This window comes from Nicotiana tabacum, chromosome 21 (genome assembly GCF_000715075.1).
Source record: "Nicotiana tabacum cultivar K326 chromosome 21, ASM71507v2, whole genome shotgun sequence".
NCBI classification, from domain to species: domain Eukaryota; kingdom Viridiplantae; phylum Streptophyta; class Magnoliopsida; order Solanales; family Solanaceae; genus Nicotiana; species Nicotiana tabacum.
Window position 1 is genome coordinate 81,789,841 of NC_134100.1, and position 13,067 is coordinate 81,802,907.

The following is a 13,067-nucleotide window of genomic DNA, read 5'->3' on the forward strand; positions in this document are numbered from 1 at the left end:
CGATGAACGGAGAAAAACTACCGAGCAATCAAAATGTAGCTCACCTAAAATGATATGACTGCTAAGGTACGACCTAATTCATTTTATTTTATCTGTATTTCGGACTAACACTTGCAGGTTATCGACAAGAAGCAGCATGAAGTCTTTAGGTCTGAAAGCACGCGTTGCACTCTTTTTTTTCTTGAACCGGTTTTGTCCCAAATGGATTTTTGGGCAAGGTTTTTTAATGAGGCAACAAGTAAATCGTGCTAACTTAGAATCGAAGGCCGGCAACGAACCGGTAACGGCAATCAAAATAGTATCTGAGGCCTCACTTCAATCAACATCGAACACTGGGGGCAATTACCCTCCGATGTCAACTTTAGCAAGGAAAGAGATTTCAGGATTGAAGGGTCTCGATTGATAGGATTCAATGTAAGGGCCAAACGATCGAATGAACTGTGCCCACATAGACTGCTCGAACCCTGACGAAAAGAATGTACACATACATCCTTATTACGCACAAGAATAAAGAGAAGTTTCTTCTTTGCAACCATCTCACTCAGGGACTGCCGTCCAAAAACAAACTCGGACGGCCTAAGCCACTAGACCTCGGGGGCATAAGACCTATTAGGCAACCCCCGAATTATAAAGGCCACGGCTACCCCCGTTCGAGGACTATTATCTTGGGCAAGCCCAAAAAACTCGGGAAAGCAAGTCCAATGGGCGACTCCTGAACTAAAAGGCTACGACCACATTAACACGGCTCAGAGACGTCCGATACCTGTAACAAAAACTAGGCCTTCAAAAAAACAATTCATATCCGGTTCTAAAGGCTGCCCTCGGCGAATTATAATCTCAGATACTTACTTTGGGAGGAAGTTTCAGGTAACACCGAACCCCCAAAGAATGCCTTAAGTAAAGGCAAAGTTTTGTTTGAGCTTCCAAACATAACCTAATTATTTCGTGCTAAGGCATTTTTATCTTTGTGAATACAAATAAGAAATCAAAGGGAAAAAACCGAAAGCCGAGAAAGGGAAAGAAAGCCTTATATATATTCATAACAAAATTCTTTTTACAAGGGCCAAACAGCCCGATAAAATATTTTTACAAAGGCCAAACGGCCTCAACAAAAATGCAAAAAACAAAAACATCTAAAGGCCTAAGTGGCCTGGTCCCCATCGGAGGTAGCATCTTCACCCTCGGGATATACCCCGCCTTCGGACTCGCTTAAGCCCTCGGAATCTTCTTCGGGATAAGCCAGCTTTCAGGCCCTGACTTCACATATCTTGGCATTCTCGATTTCAGCCAGTATGTTGAAGTTCTAAGCATGGACTCCCTCGAGGGCTTCCCTTCGAGCTTGCCACCTTGTATGTTTCACCATGTTTTTAGCATGCGCCTGAATCGCCTCGACATCAACCTTGAACTGGGCCACTTTATCATCAGCCTCGGTCTTAGCCACAACCACCTCTAACTTGGCCGCCTCGAGCTCTTTGGCAAGATTCTCTTGACCAGAAACAACTGAGTTCAGCTGGGATTAGAGCTCCTCGATCTGCTTAGCCTGCACCAAGGTTTTTTCTTTTGCATTCCGGAGCTAGACCTCAGCCGAAGCCAGTTGATCTCGGGCGGTCTCCTTTTTCTAGGCCAGGCGGTCCATATTCTTCTTCCAATCCCCGGCCTCAGCTTTCACCGTGTCCACCTCCACCCGGAGTTGCTCGATCTGGCCAAGTCTCTTCTAGACCTGCGGGTTCGGGTTGTTAGCCATTATATCTGAATCGTCATCACTAAGTTCGAATACTCGTCTTACCTGCTCGACCAGATCAACATGTTCCTTCCGAGCCATTTCTAGTTCGGCCTGAAGTTTGTCACTGAGAATCTTATAGGTGTCCCTCTTCTCAGTTAGCTCCCGAACCACAGTCTCGTGTTGGGATAACTCCTCCCAGTATCGGAGGAAAGTTTCGTGGTGGAGTATCGAGGCCTGCGAGCATAAGGAAGAATGTTACGATTATTTATAACTTAAAATCTAAAGTACTAAGTAAAGAGGCACTCAAAGTTACCCGATTCAATGCTTGTTGAGCCTTGTTGAACAGGCTGGACGCTTCCACCTCGTTCATCTTGGCCTCATCCTCCTCGGTCACCAAGCATCAAAGATAGTTAGCAACCCCCACGGGGGAGAAGAGAACCCGGGCATCCTCCGGGATAGAGATAACTATTGACCGTTTTTGGTCGGGATCAACACTCGGAGCCGGGAATTGATCCACTAACTTTGGGATCGAAGAAGTCCCACTAGCTCCCAAATAGGGTGCTTTCTTTGGCACCGGTAAATCACCTAACCCGGTCACATCCTCCGAGGCGGTAGAATCTAGGCCGTCAAAGAAGTTATTGAGATCTGCCTCCCCCTAAGGCCTCTCGTGCGAATGATCCTTTAGTATACCGGCCTCGTTAATCATAGAGTCGGAGAATAGAGGAGACCCGGTGAGATCAATCGCCCCAAGCGCATCTTCCGGGGCACTCTCTCTTGCTCGAGGAATATTGGCACCGGCTTCTTCTTCGACCTCCCTAGCTTGGGGCATAGCGGCCTTGCCCTTCCCCGATTTAGGAACCTCGGTCACAGCCTTCTCAGCAGCCTCCCTGGCTTGGGGCAATACGGTGTGGGCTCGCACCCGAGCCACCATCTCAGAATCTTCTTCTTCTTCTGACTCATCCCTTAATCGGCGGACTAAGTCCGATGGGAGGGCGCCAATATTCTCATTGGGTTTGCGCGCCTGCCTCTTTTTCGGTTTCTACTTCTCCAAGTTCGGGGAACTCAGAGCCCCTTTTCTTTTCTTCTCTTTATCCTACTTTGGAGCAGAAGATTGAGGGATGACAATTTCATTTGCGGATGGGGGCCTCTTCGCAACATCCTTTCCGAGGCCTACAAAGAAAAAAGAGATGAGTAAGCTTGTAAAGAAACCCAAATGATGTCAGTTCTAGGAAAGAATTTAGAACGGGCCTCCCACCGGCCCTTTCAAAGTTCGCATCATGCGCGCTCGGAAGAGGGTTTCTGTAATACGATTCCCTCGACCCACTCCTTGAGTCGAGGAACTGAATCCGGTATCCGAGCGACAGCTGCACCACGAAACACCGATTAGGTGAGAGAAAAGGGAAAAGTAGTAAACAAAATCTTTAAAGTGAAGTTATACTTACGTTTCATGTTCCATTTCTCGGGAAATGGCATTTCTTCTGCCGGGATTAGATCCGAGATCTTCACTCGGATGAACTGGCCCAACTACCCTTGGTCTTAATCCTCATCTATGCTCGATAATGGGGCCTTAGTAGCTTGACGGGCAAGCTTTATCAGTCCCCTTCGGTAGAGTCGAGGACTGTACAAGTGCATTAGATGATCGATAGTGAAGGGGCACTTGTCGAACTTGCTCACGAAGAAACGAAGCAGGATAACTATCCTCCAAAATGAAGGATGAATCTGCCCGAGCTTCACTTCATACCTTTTGCAGAAGGCAATGATAACTAGGTCTAGAGGGCCCAACGTACACTTAGAAAACCCTCAACGTGGGTAGTGATTGATTCCTCAGGCGTAGGCACCACCACATGTTTACCGCCCCAATTACAGTCTTCCTTGACTTTGGGGAGGAGATCGTCAGTGATGGAGCATATGTACCTCGAGACCGGCTCGTATCAACCCGGTATGGAAGGGGTTTTCTCGATTTTAAAATCGGCCCCAGTTGGGCACCCCATAGGAACGAACATAGTTGAGGGGGTTTCCGGTGTCTTTTCCTCGACAACAGTAGACGGAGCCTTTTCTTCTTCAGACGGGCTCGAGGAATAGGGAGTTTCCTTTTGAGGGACAGATTTAGAAGTCTTTGCCATTGCTTCTGAGTAAGGGTGAAAAGATGGTACTAACGAAAGAGAAGGTGTATTTGGCGGATAGTTTATAAAAATTTGCAGAAAACTATAAAGGAAGAAATTTTGAACTTAAGCTGGAAAATCAGAGGATGGAGATGATGAAACTTTTCTTAAGCACACAAGAACAAGTGTTTGAATGTAAAAGTTCTAATGGATGGAAGGGTAAAGTATTTATAGTTTGCAAAACGGCGATTCAAAACCCGTAGTGTTCGACCAACAACTGACACACATTTAATGCCTTGAAGACTGGACCGACGAGACGTTTCAGTGACCGTTTCTCGCCTACGTCATGGTTTGTCGAAGCAAGGCTCAGAAGTTCATATCGTTTCCCGTATTCTTCTCTCAAAAAAATGAGGGGACTATCTGTATACGGTCAAAACCGGGTTAGTATATTGTATGACTAGTCGAGACCGAAATGTGACGGGTCAGGGCTCGACCCCGGATTATATCGAATCCAGGCGTGAAGTTGAATCGTTGAGCTCGTGACTCCGGGACCAAACAAGATCGAGGAAACTTTGTCGAGCCAGATAACGGAAGGCCGAAATATCCGCGATCAGTTGGAGATCACGGCGAAAATCTCGGCACGTATCAGGGAGAGGCCGATTAATTAGCAAATCACGAGATTTTTATCTTTTATAGAATTATATTAAAAGTAAAACTCCCCTACTATAAAAATGGGGATCTGATCATTTGTAACAGGCATCAGAGAAGCAATATATTGATCATTTCTCATTCTTGTTAACTTGTTCTGTTGTTGATTGAAGCATTTTCAAACTCGAGGGTGACCAATCTTCAAGGCTAAGACTGTTCAATTTCTGTGGTTTGCATTTATTTCTCGTGATTAATTTCAGTATTGATCTATTTTCTCAACTTGTATCAAGTTATATCACGTATCCTTAAAACCACGTATAAATTCAATTGTTATCCGGTTTTAGGGTAAATAATGATATTCTGCGATTTGCTTAATACTTAGCGGGCAAAATTAACTGATATTTGTGCTGGTAAATATAGTAAGTACTCAAATAGTCATAATTTGCAAAAGTTGGTTCTCACACCACCGTCATTGATAAAGAAAGCAAAAGATCAACTTTGCCCATGTACTATTCGAAATTAAACAGCATCACCCTCCATTAAACCTTCGGTCAAATATTAACTTGCCGTTAAGAAAAAATATCATTTTTGCCCTTAACCCCAAATGGAGCTTTAGCTTGAGAGTAAACCATAGTTAATAGTTGAGGGGTGAATTTGGACTTTTTTCAAAGAATTTGAACACTTGGAATTTACCCATTTATATTAGAGCTTCGTTAAAAATAATGACAAATACAAGATAATTTGCTCATGGTAAGAAATATGAATAAAACCAAAAGTATAACAAATGACAAAATTGATGAATTTCAAATAATACGGGAATAAATTTTGACATTTCTCCTAGGGGAAGTATATTTCTTGTACCAATAGTAGAATATGTGGATGGTTAGTTACATAGATTGGTGTTTAAATTTGACTCATTTTCCATCCAAGCAAAAAATACGAGGAGTCACGAAGTAATTTGACTCATTTTCCATCCAAAACTACCCCATGTGTTACATTTGAAACTTGAAAGCTAATTTCTAATTGTTTATTATTATGAAAAAAAATTCCTTTTTTTTTTGTTGTAAATGTGTTATTGTATAAAACTAATTTATATGCTTATAAACAGTATAAAAACAATGTACATTATAATTGTTAACTTTTAAAATGTTAAAAATATTTTTTTTAAAATTGCTAAAATAAAGTAAAACTTTTAAGATAATACTGATGTCATAGAATGAGGAACTACTCCTTCAATTCATCTTTATTGCAATATAGTGCTGGTCAATAGTCACATTAACTAATTTTCGAGATGAATTTAAACATAATATTTTTAAATTTCTTAAAATAAAATTTATATATTCATAGGCTGCTTAAAAACCACTAAGTCATAATAGTAAATAATTTAATATATTTAAAACGAATAAAAATATGATCTAAGAAAAGCTCATTTTGACTCTCTATAGTTATTGTGACACCTAAAATTGAACTAGTGATTTACAAAGTTAGGACACTTCGATGCCATTCTTGATTTTTTTGACCGCGATTATTCTATGGCCAAAACTTCAAGTTTAACAAGTATTGTACTTTGTGGGGAAGTGCACAGTTAGCTGCTAATTAGATATATTTTTACTCTTTAGTCACTGTTTAAAATGTGTTTACTTTTTAGCCAGTGCTTAATAAAATTTTACCCGCCCAGACGAAAATACCCTTGTGCTAGATATGGGTATTGTGTAAATATTAAGGACATGATGTCCTTAACTTCATGAATGCTGTGTAAATATTAAGGATAAAATATCATGTATTTTCACCTTCTGTTGTTAAACTTTAGGACATCATGTCCTTAACTTCATATATGCAATGTAAATATTAAGGACATAGCGTCCTTAACTTCATGTGTGCAGTGTAAATATTAAGGACATATGTCCTTAACTTGTATTTGCACCTTCTGTTGTCAAACTTTAGGACCTCATGTCCTTCACTTCATATGTGCAGTGTAAATGTTAAGGATATGACACTCGTGAAGAAAGGGTAAAAATATCTTTATGAGTGTTGTGTAAATATTAAGGATATGATGTCTTTAACTTCATGAATGTTGTGTAAATATTAAGGACAAAGTGTCATGTATACATTCCGTTGTTAAACTTTAGGATACCATATCCTTAATTTTTAATTTTATATGTGTAGTGTAAGTGTAAAGGACACAACACTCATAAGGTAAAAATATCTTTTTGTATTAATTTTAATAGAGTAACGACTCTTTTGCTCAATATTAAAAATACAGAATAAAAATTAAATATTACGTTAAAAAATAACTATCCACGCCATTTCTTCGTATTTTGCTTGTGTTAGGATAACATTTTAAACTTTTGACCATAAAATTTGCACGTGTTGAAAGGCAAGTCAAAAAATCAAAATCATTCATTTATAGGGTTTTATGACCCAGCAGAGACTTGGGAAATCCAAGAAATGGAAACGGGAGTGATAGTTGAACTGCAGAGAAACTCACCAAACTGGGCTAAGGTAGTTGACGAAATAGTGAGAATAGAGAAGAAGATTTTCCCTAAACACGAATCTTTGGCTCGATCCTTTGATGAAGAACTAAGAAAGAAGAACAGTGGGTTGCTCTATACCCAAGTGGGTGGTGTAGATATTGCTGGTTATGTCATGTACTCTTGGCCTTCTTCCCTTTGTGCTTGCATCACTAAATTAGCAGGTCTGAATAAAGCGAAGCCCTTTTCATCTTGCTTAAATTTTCCTGTTAGTAGTTGGTCTTATTCTTGAATTTATCTTATTGTTCTTTGATTGGAGTTGGTATGATTACTTTAAGGGATTGTTTGGTTTGAAGACAAGTTATGCTGGGATTAGTTATGCTGGTATTAGTTCTTATTGACTATTTGGTATGTTATATTAATACTGGGATAGTCAATTTTACTACTTTGTCATGTGATAACGTATTCTAGGATTACTATTCTACGCTCTGTCAGATATAAGTTATTCCGGTATTATTTTTAATCAGTAACTAAATAAAGGATAAGGCGGTACTAAATTTTTATCCGGTGATTATTTTCGCATATCCATCATACTAAAAGATCCCTAACTGTTATGCTTTTTAGAGTCTTTTAGCCCTTTCAAAGATTTATATACTAATAGAAAATATATTGAACTAATCAGGGGTGGGGCTAGCCCTTCGGATCTGAACCCAATAACTTTTGTCCGTACCCTATATTTGTCTTAAAAAATAATTGAATTATGCACAAATTATTAATTTATAACCCAGTAAATTAAAAGAATTAGAATATTGAAGCCATAAGTCTTAAATCCTAGCTCTGCCTCTGCTTCTAATACTCTTTATTTTTATTTTAATTCTACTTAATATTTGCCTGATATAATTTAATTGAAGAATCATGGTTAATGAGATTTATATAGCCAACCTAACTTGTCTGGGAGTGAGGCGTTGTAGTCATTGTTGTTGTTCTTGGATTGGAGTCTATAAGCTGATATTAGGAAAATAGCTTTTTGAAAATGTAAAAGAAGATAAAATACATTCACTGATTGAGGTATCCTAAAATTGATGGCATGGGATTAGGGATGAAGTCAAAGATTAATCATTTCTTGTTGATGACTGGGGGATTTTTATTGTAACACTCCAAATTTTGGTCTGGGACTGAATTTAAGGTGTAATTTTTTCGACTACATCCAAATGTTTTGCTGGAAAGTTGAGATACTATTCTTCTGCAATTACCAAGTAACATTTGATTGATTGCTATCTCACAGTGTAAACTGGAAGTTTCAGCTAAATTGCTACTAGATTAGTTCTAAAAGACACATATAAAATACTTTTTCTCCCATGAGCATGGTTTGGGCTTGGTAAATGACCTCAAGAGGAGGATTCTTTTTTGTTTCGGTAAATGATTTCATAACAGCTAAAGCAGCAGAAATCAAAACGAATGAAGAGGAATTGGGCCAACTTTCCTAGAGAAGCCGACGTCTTTCACGCTAGCGGTATGCTTCTTCTAGTTCGACTGCCTAGCGATTTCTTAAATATGATAAGATGAAGCTTTTGGTCCGTACCTGTACAAGTAGGGAGTGGGGGAAGTTGAATAGTAAACTAAATGAAGATGAGTCTCTAGGCTTAAGAGCGGAGGCAATAACTGCCTATTTTGCGGCACTTATTCCCACAGCCTATAAGATTAATAACTGGCAATGGCAACTATCTATGCTGCTCGGACTCTCCGAAAATGTCCCCTAGTGCGTGTCGGATCCTCCAAAAGTAGTGCATTTTTGGAGGATCCGACACAGGTGCATCAACATATTTGGAGAGTCAGCGCAACATAGGAAACTATTGCCTCTTTGTAAGCCGTCTAACTTGAGCAACTACTGGTAAACATATAAAGTTTGGGATGGAGAAAAAATAAATAATCCAGTGCACTTGTTTAGTTTTCCAAAACATTACTGTGCTTGTAATCGTTGTTGATATCCTGGTCTATGAAGCTTGTACCAATGTGACTCACAATTAGGTTGAGGACGAATTTTGGCATGAAGAAGTTGAATTCATGGGATTGCACCAGTTCTAGGTGAGATGTGGATAGGACCAATTGGTGATATCGGATAGAAAGTTATGATCATGACTCATGTGGAACTCATGTCTAATGTGACGTAGCATATGAGAAAGCACAGTCAGGGGTGTGAATGTGACTATAGCTTGAGCATTCAAAACATAAAGATACTTATTCGGAGAGCCTGAATCTATAATCAAGTTGTCTTTCTAAGAAGAATATACTTGAAGGCATTTGCCAACAAGTTCTAATATGTGTGAACAGATGGGTAAGAAAAGTTGCTTTTGCTCTTTCAATGCACTTCAATATAGCTGGATTGGATGAGCCAGGTCTAATAAATTAGAGAAGTGTCATGCATTTTTCCTCTTCGAGCAAGCTGATATGTTAATAATGATGTGTTGGCACCTCCGGAACAAAGAATTGAACAGGGCGTTTAGCAATTGTAATTTGTAAAAGAGATGCTGCCGTAGTAACCCGATACAAGTGCTAGTGAGAGGTAGCAGGTATCCTGTGGAATAGTCTAAGTGTGCATAGCTGTGGCCTGGACACCATCGTCAGTAAAAAAACCATGCCTCCATAATCATTAGTTTGGCTACTGAGGATTTGCATGACTTGGTAGGCTATTTCAAGCTGACCAAAATCTGACCTTGTTTAAAACCTGCTACTCAAATTAGGATGACTAAAGCTTAATTAGCTACTATTGAGGAACATTGAACCTTGCAATAACTAGTTTTAAGGAATTTTGCAGAAGAGTTCAATTAAATATTTCTCTGACCCTCATCATATTAAATTGCTCGGGAAAGAAAACAGGTGAATTGGTATTTTTATTGAGTATTCCTGTCTTCCTGATAGGTCAGTAAGCATTGTCTATCATCATTTGCATAGAAGATAAAACCGTCTTGCTTGTGATGTTTTTTTTTTCTTTTCCGTTTTAAAGAATTGCTTTGGTTCTCTCAGTGGTTGTGAATTTCATATAATGATCTTTTATCCAAAAAAAAATATGACTTAACCTTTGAGGAATTTAACCTTTGAGGATTCATATGGTCGACTCCAACTTGTTTTGGACTGAGGCGTAATTGTTGTAACTTCATTAAAAGGTTTAAAAGGTTTTTTTCTACTATATGCCTGTCGCTTTCCTGTTTGTTTTCTCATTGCCTGCATAAATCAGCACAGATTGAGACAGAGAAGTTCGTTCATTTACAATGTTTCCTTTTTCTTTTGACAAATAAAAAATATTCGTTCGTTAACTGATGCATCCTTCCTCTGTGGCTGGAAATAAACATCAGTGAAAGAGAATTACAGGGGACAAGGCTATGGAGAAAATTTGCTCAAGGCCGTAGTGCAGAAATGCAGAACAAGAAATGTTCATCGGATATCGCTTCATATAGATCCTACAAGGACTCCTGCAATGCAGCTATACAAGAAACTTGGTTTTCAAGTGGATACATTTGTGGAGGGCTATTACTCTTCAGATAGAAATGCCTATAGGATGTATTTGGATTTTGACATGGAATAGCATTAGTCTTTCTGATTCAGCAGCTGATCATATTCTTTAATGTGCAACAGAGATTTCTAACTTTCCTTGCAAACGTCTGGCTGGGAAAAATTGCATTCACAACTGGCCTTGATATTTCATCATTATTATACTCCTTCCGTTTCAATTTATGTGAACTTATTTGACTGGGCACAGAGTTTAAGAAAAAAGAGAAAGACTTTTGAATTTGTGATGTAAAATAAGTCACATATTTTGTGGGGCTATAAACCATTTCATAAACGTAAATTATTTTTAAATATGGAAAGTGGTCATTTATTTTGGCACGGACTAAAAAGAAATAGATTTACATAAATTGAAACGGTGGGGTATGTAATATGCCCTCAAATTGAAACAGGAGAATGCTAGGAAATGTCCAAAAAAAGCACAGTACAATCTGAAAAATAAAGCACACTGGAAATGGTAGAGTTTGAGTGCAAAATAGCAAAACAAATTATTTTCAAGGTCGTAGCTAAAGGAAAGTCCTCACTTTCTAAAATACGACAACGAAAATAGGGCAAGTGGCTGAAATATCCAATAAAAAAGCACGCTAAGATCTAACGATTAAAAGAAAAATGAAAAAAGAATTTGAATGCCAAAGCAAAGCTTATTCTGTATCTTTTGGAATGTTAAGCAAGTAATGTGCACATACTCATAGGTAAAAACGAAGAAATTTAATGTGGAAAAACAAAAAACATGTTGCTGCCCAGGATCGAACTGGGGACCTTTAGTGTGTAAGACTAACGTGATAACCACTACACCACAGCAACCTGTTTGCCAATGGTGATGTTATTGAAATAATTTATACTAAACAACATTTCTAAAATGCTTTTGCTAAGAATCAGTTTATGTTTGGCTAATTTACTTAAAAAGCACTTCTGAGGAGCAATTAGTGTTTGTCCAAACTTTTAAAAATTACTTTTTCTAAGTGTATTTTTTTCAAAAGTGCTTTCGGAGAGAAACTACTTTTTTCTGCTTATCCAAAACTGCTTCTACTTCTGCTTCTACTCAAAAACACTTTTTTTCCTCTAAAAACTTGACCAAATACTTTAACTTTGAAAAAAAAAAAATTATAAAAAAAAAAAAGTACTTTTGGCTTGGAGAAGCTTTGACCAAGGCTATTAATTGGTAGGCTATTAATCGGTCATGGTTTTTGTGTTCCTATTTCTCGTGATAGAAGTTTTAGTGACTGTAGATATACTCCTGAACAGAAACTAAGAAGTGGTATATATATGGTATAAAAGAGCACCTTGTGTTTGAATCTTTTGATTGTGGTTTTAACGACGGATCTACAGTGTAATTTATCACTTCATGAAAATCCAGTAATTTTTGTCCAATTTCACTAAAAATCTATAAATATTTAACAGTGAATCTATCATCAATTAATTAACAGGTTCTATTTTGTATTTTTATAACTCAATTATATCTAATGACAAGTTACCCATAAAAAGTTTAACCCTATGTTTTAGAAAGAAATTATATGCGCGGATGGTGTAAAGAATATTTTCACAATCAAGATATTTAATTCAAAAGGTAATTTCAGGTAATAATCATTATATTATATTATATTATAAGCAGAAAACCCCAAAGTGAAAGTTGAATTATCATATTACCCATTAAAAATTGAGTGACCATTTTCTCCTAAAATTACACATTTACTCCTATAATTTTTGGTATTTAAAAGTAAATTTACCTTTAAAAAAATAATGATATTGTATTAAAATAAAATTAGATAAATAGACCAATACTTGTCCAGGTGCAACTCTCACTTACTGCAGCCTATTTAATGCGTTGCAATTGCTTCCATATTTCAGTACTTACTGCAACCTTTAGAACACTTATTTAATATTTTAATTCTTTTCAACTTTCAATAATAACTTTAAATGGGAAGGTGAACCTTTCCCAGTACCTTTTATATCCTACTCAAATCTAAAAAACAGACAACTAACTTATTAAATAATTATTCTTTTTGTCAAGCCATTATCCATTAAACACATTATTCTTCAAAATTATGCATATTACTCAGCATCAGCAACACAAAAAACCAAACTACAAGTGCCAAATCAGGTTAATTGATTTCTTTTTTAGTCACTTTCCATAGTTTTTTATTAATTCTATAGCTAATTAATGGTATTTTACCTTGCTATGTTTTGTGTAAAAGTTTTTCGATAAATCAAATGATAAAAGAAATTTTGAGAAATTCATGAAACCGTCTGAAATTTTAAATTATTTGTGGTCCACTCGATTTCTATTCTTTTATTTTTTTTCTTCGGTTCTTTAAGCTTTACAATAATTTAATAACTGTAATATCATTTATTTCTATTTCTTTTTTCCTTTCCCTTTTTGACTATTTATTATTCATTGTATGGTTCGATAATAATATCTCCATTTTGTTAATCTGTGAGATGTACTGATACATAATCTAATATTGTGATTTTCATGTTCTTTTAGCATATTTCATAAAAAAACATTCTTCTATCATAACTTTTAGACGGGCTTGTGATAAATTAAGTAATCTGACTTAA

General features: G+C 37.3%; 1 protein-coding gene and 1 non-coding gene across 2 annotated transcripts; one reads left to right on the forward strand and one right to left on the reverse strand.

The window, feature by feature from the left end:
* Positions 1–6,871: 6,871 nt before the first annotated feature.
* Positions 6,872–10,672, forward strand: LOC107828512 (uncharacterized). The gene is made up of 2 exons (XM_016655845.2): positions 6,872–7,168; positions 10,298–10,672. The coding sequence occupies exons 1-2, from the start codon at positions 6,922–6,924 to the stop codon at positions 10,525–10,527; spliced, it is 477 nt and encodes a 158-aa protein (XP_016511331.1). The 5' UTR covers positions 6,872–6,921; the 3' UTR covers positions 10,528–10,672.
* A 567-nt stretch (positions 10,673–11,239) lies between these two features.
* TRNAV-UAC (transfer RNA valine (anticodon UAC)) lies at positions 11,240–11,312 on the reverse strand. The gene has a single exon. It is a non-coding gene; the product is annotated as a tRNA-Val (tRNA).
* Positions 11,313–13,067: the final 1,755 nt, after the last annotated feature.

Coding starts and splice junctions, on each gene's coding strand:
- LOC107828512 (XM_016655845.2), top strand. CDS start 6,922: ATGGAAACGGGAGTGATAGTTGAACTGCAGAGAAACTCACCAAACTGG. Junction 7,169..10,297: donor TTGCATCACTAAATTAGCAG/GTCTGAATAAAG, acceptor AATAAACATCAG/TGAAAGAGAATTACAGGGGA.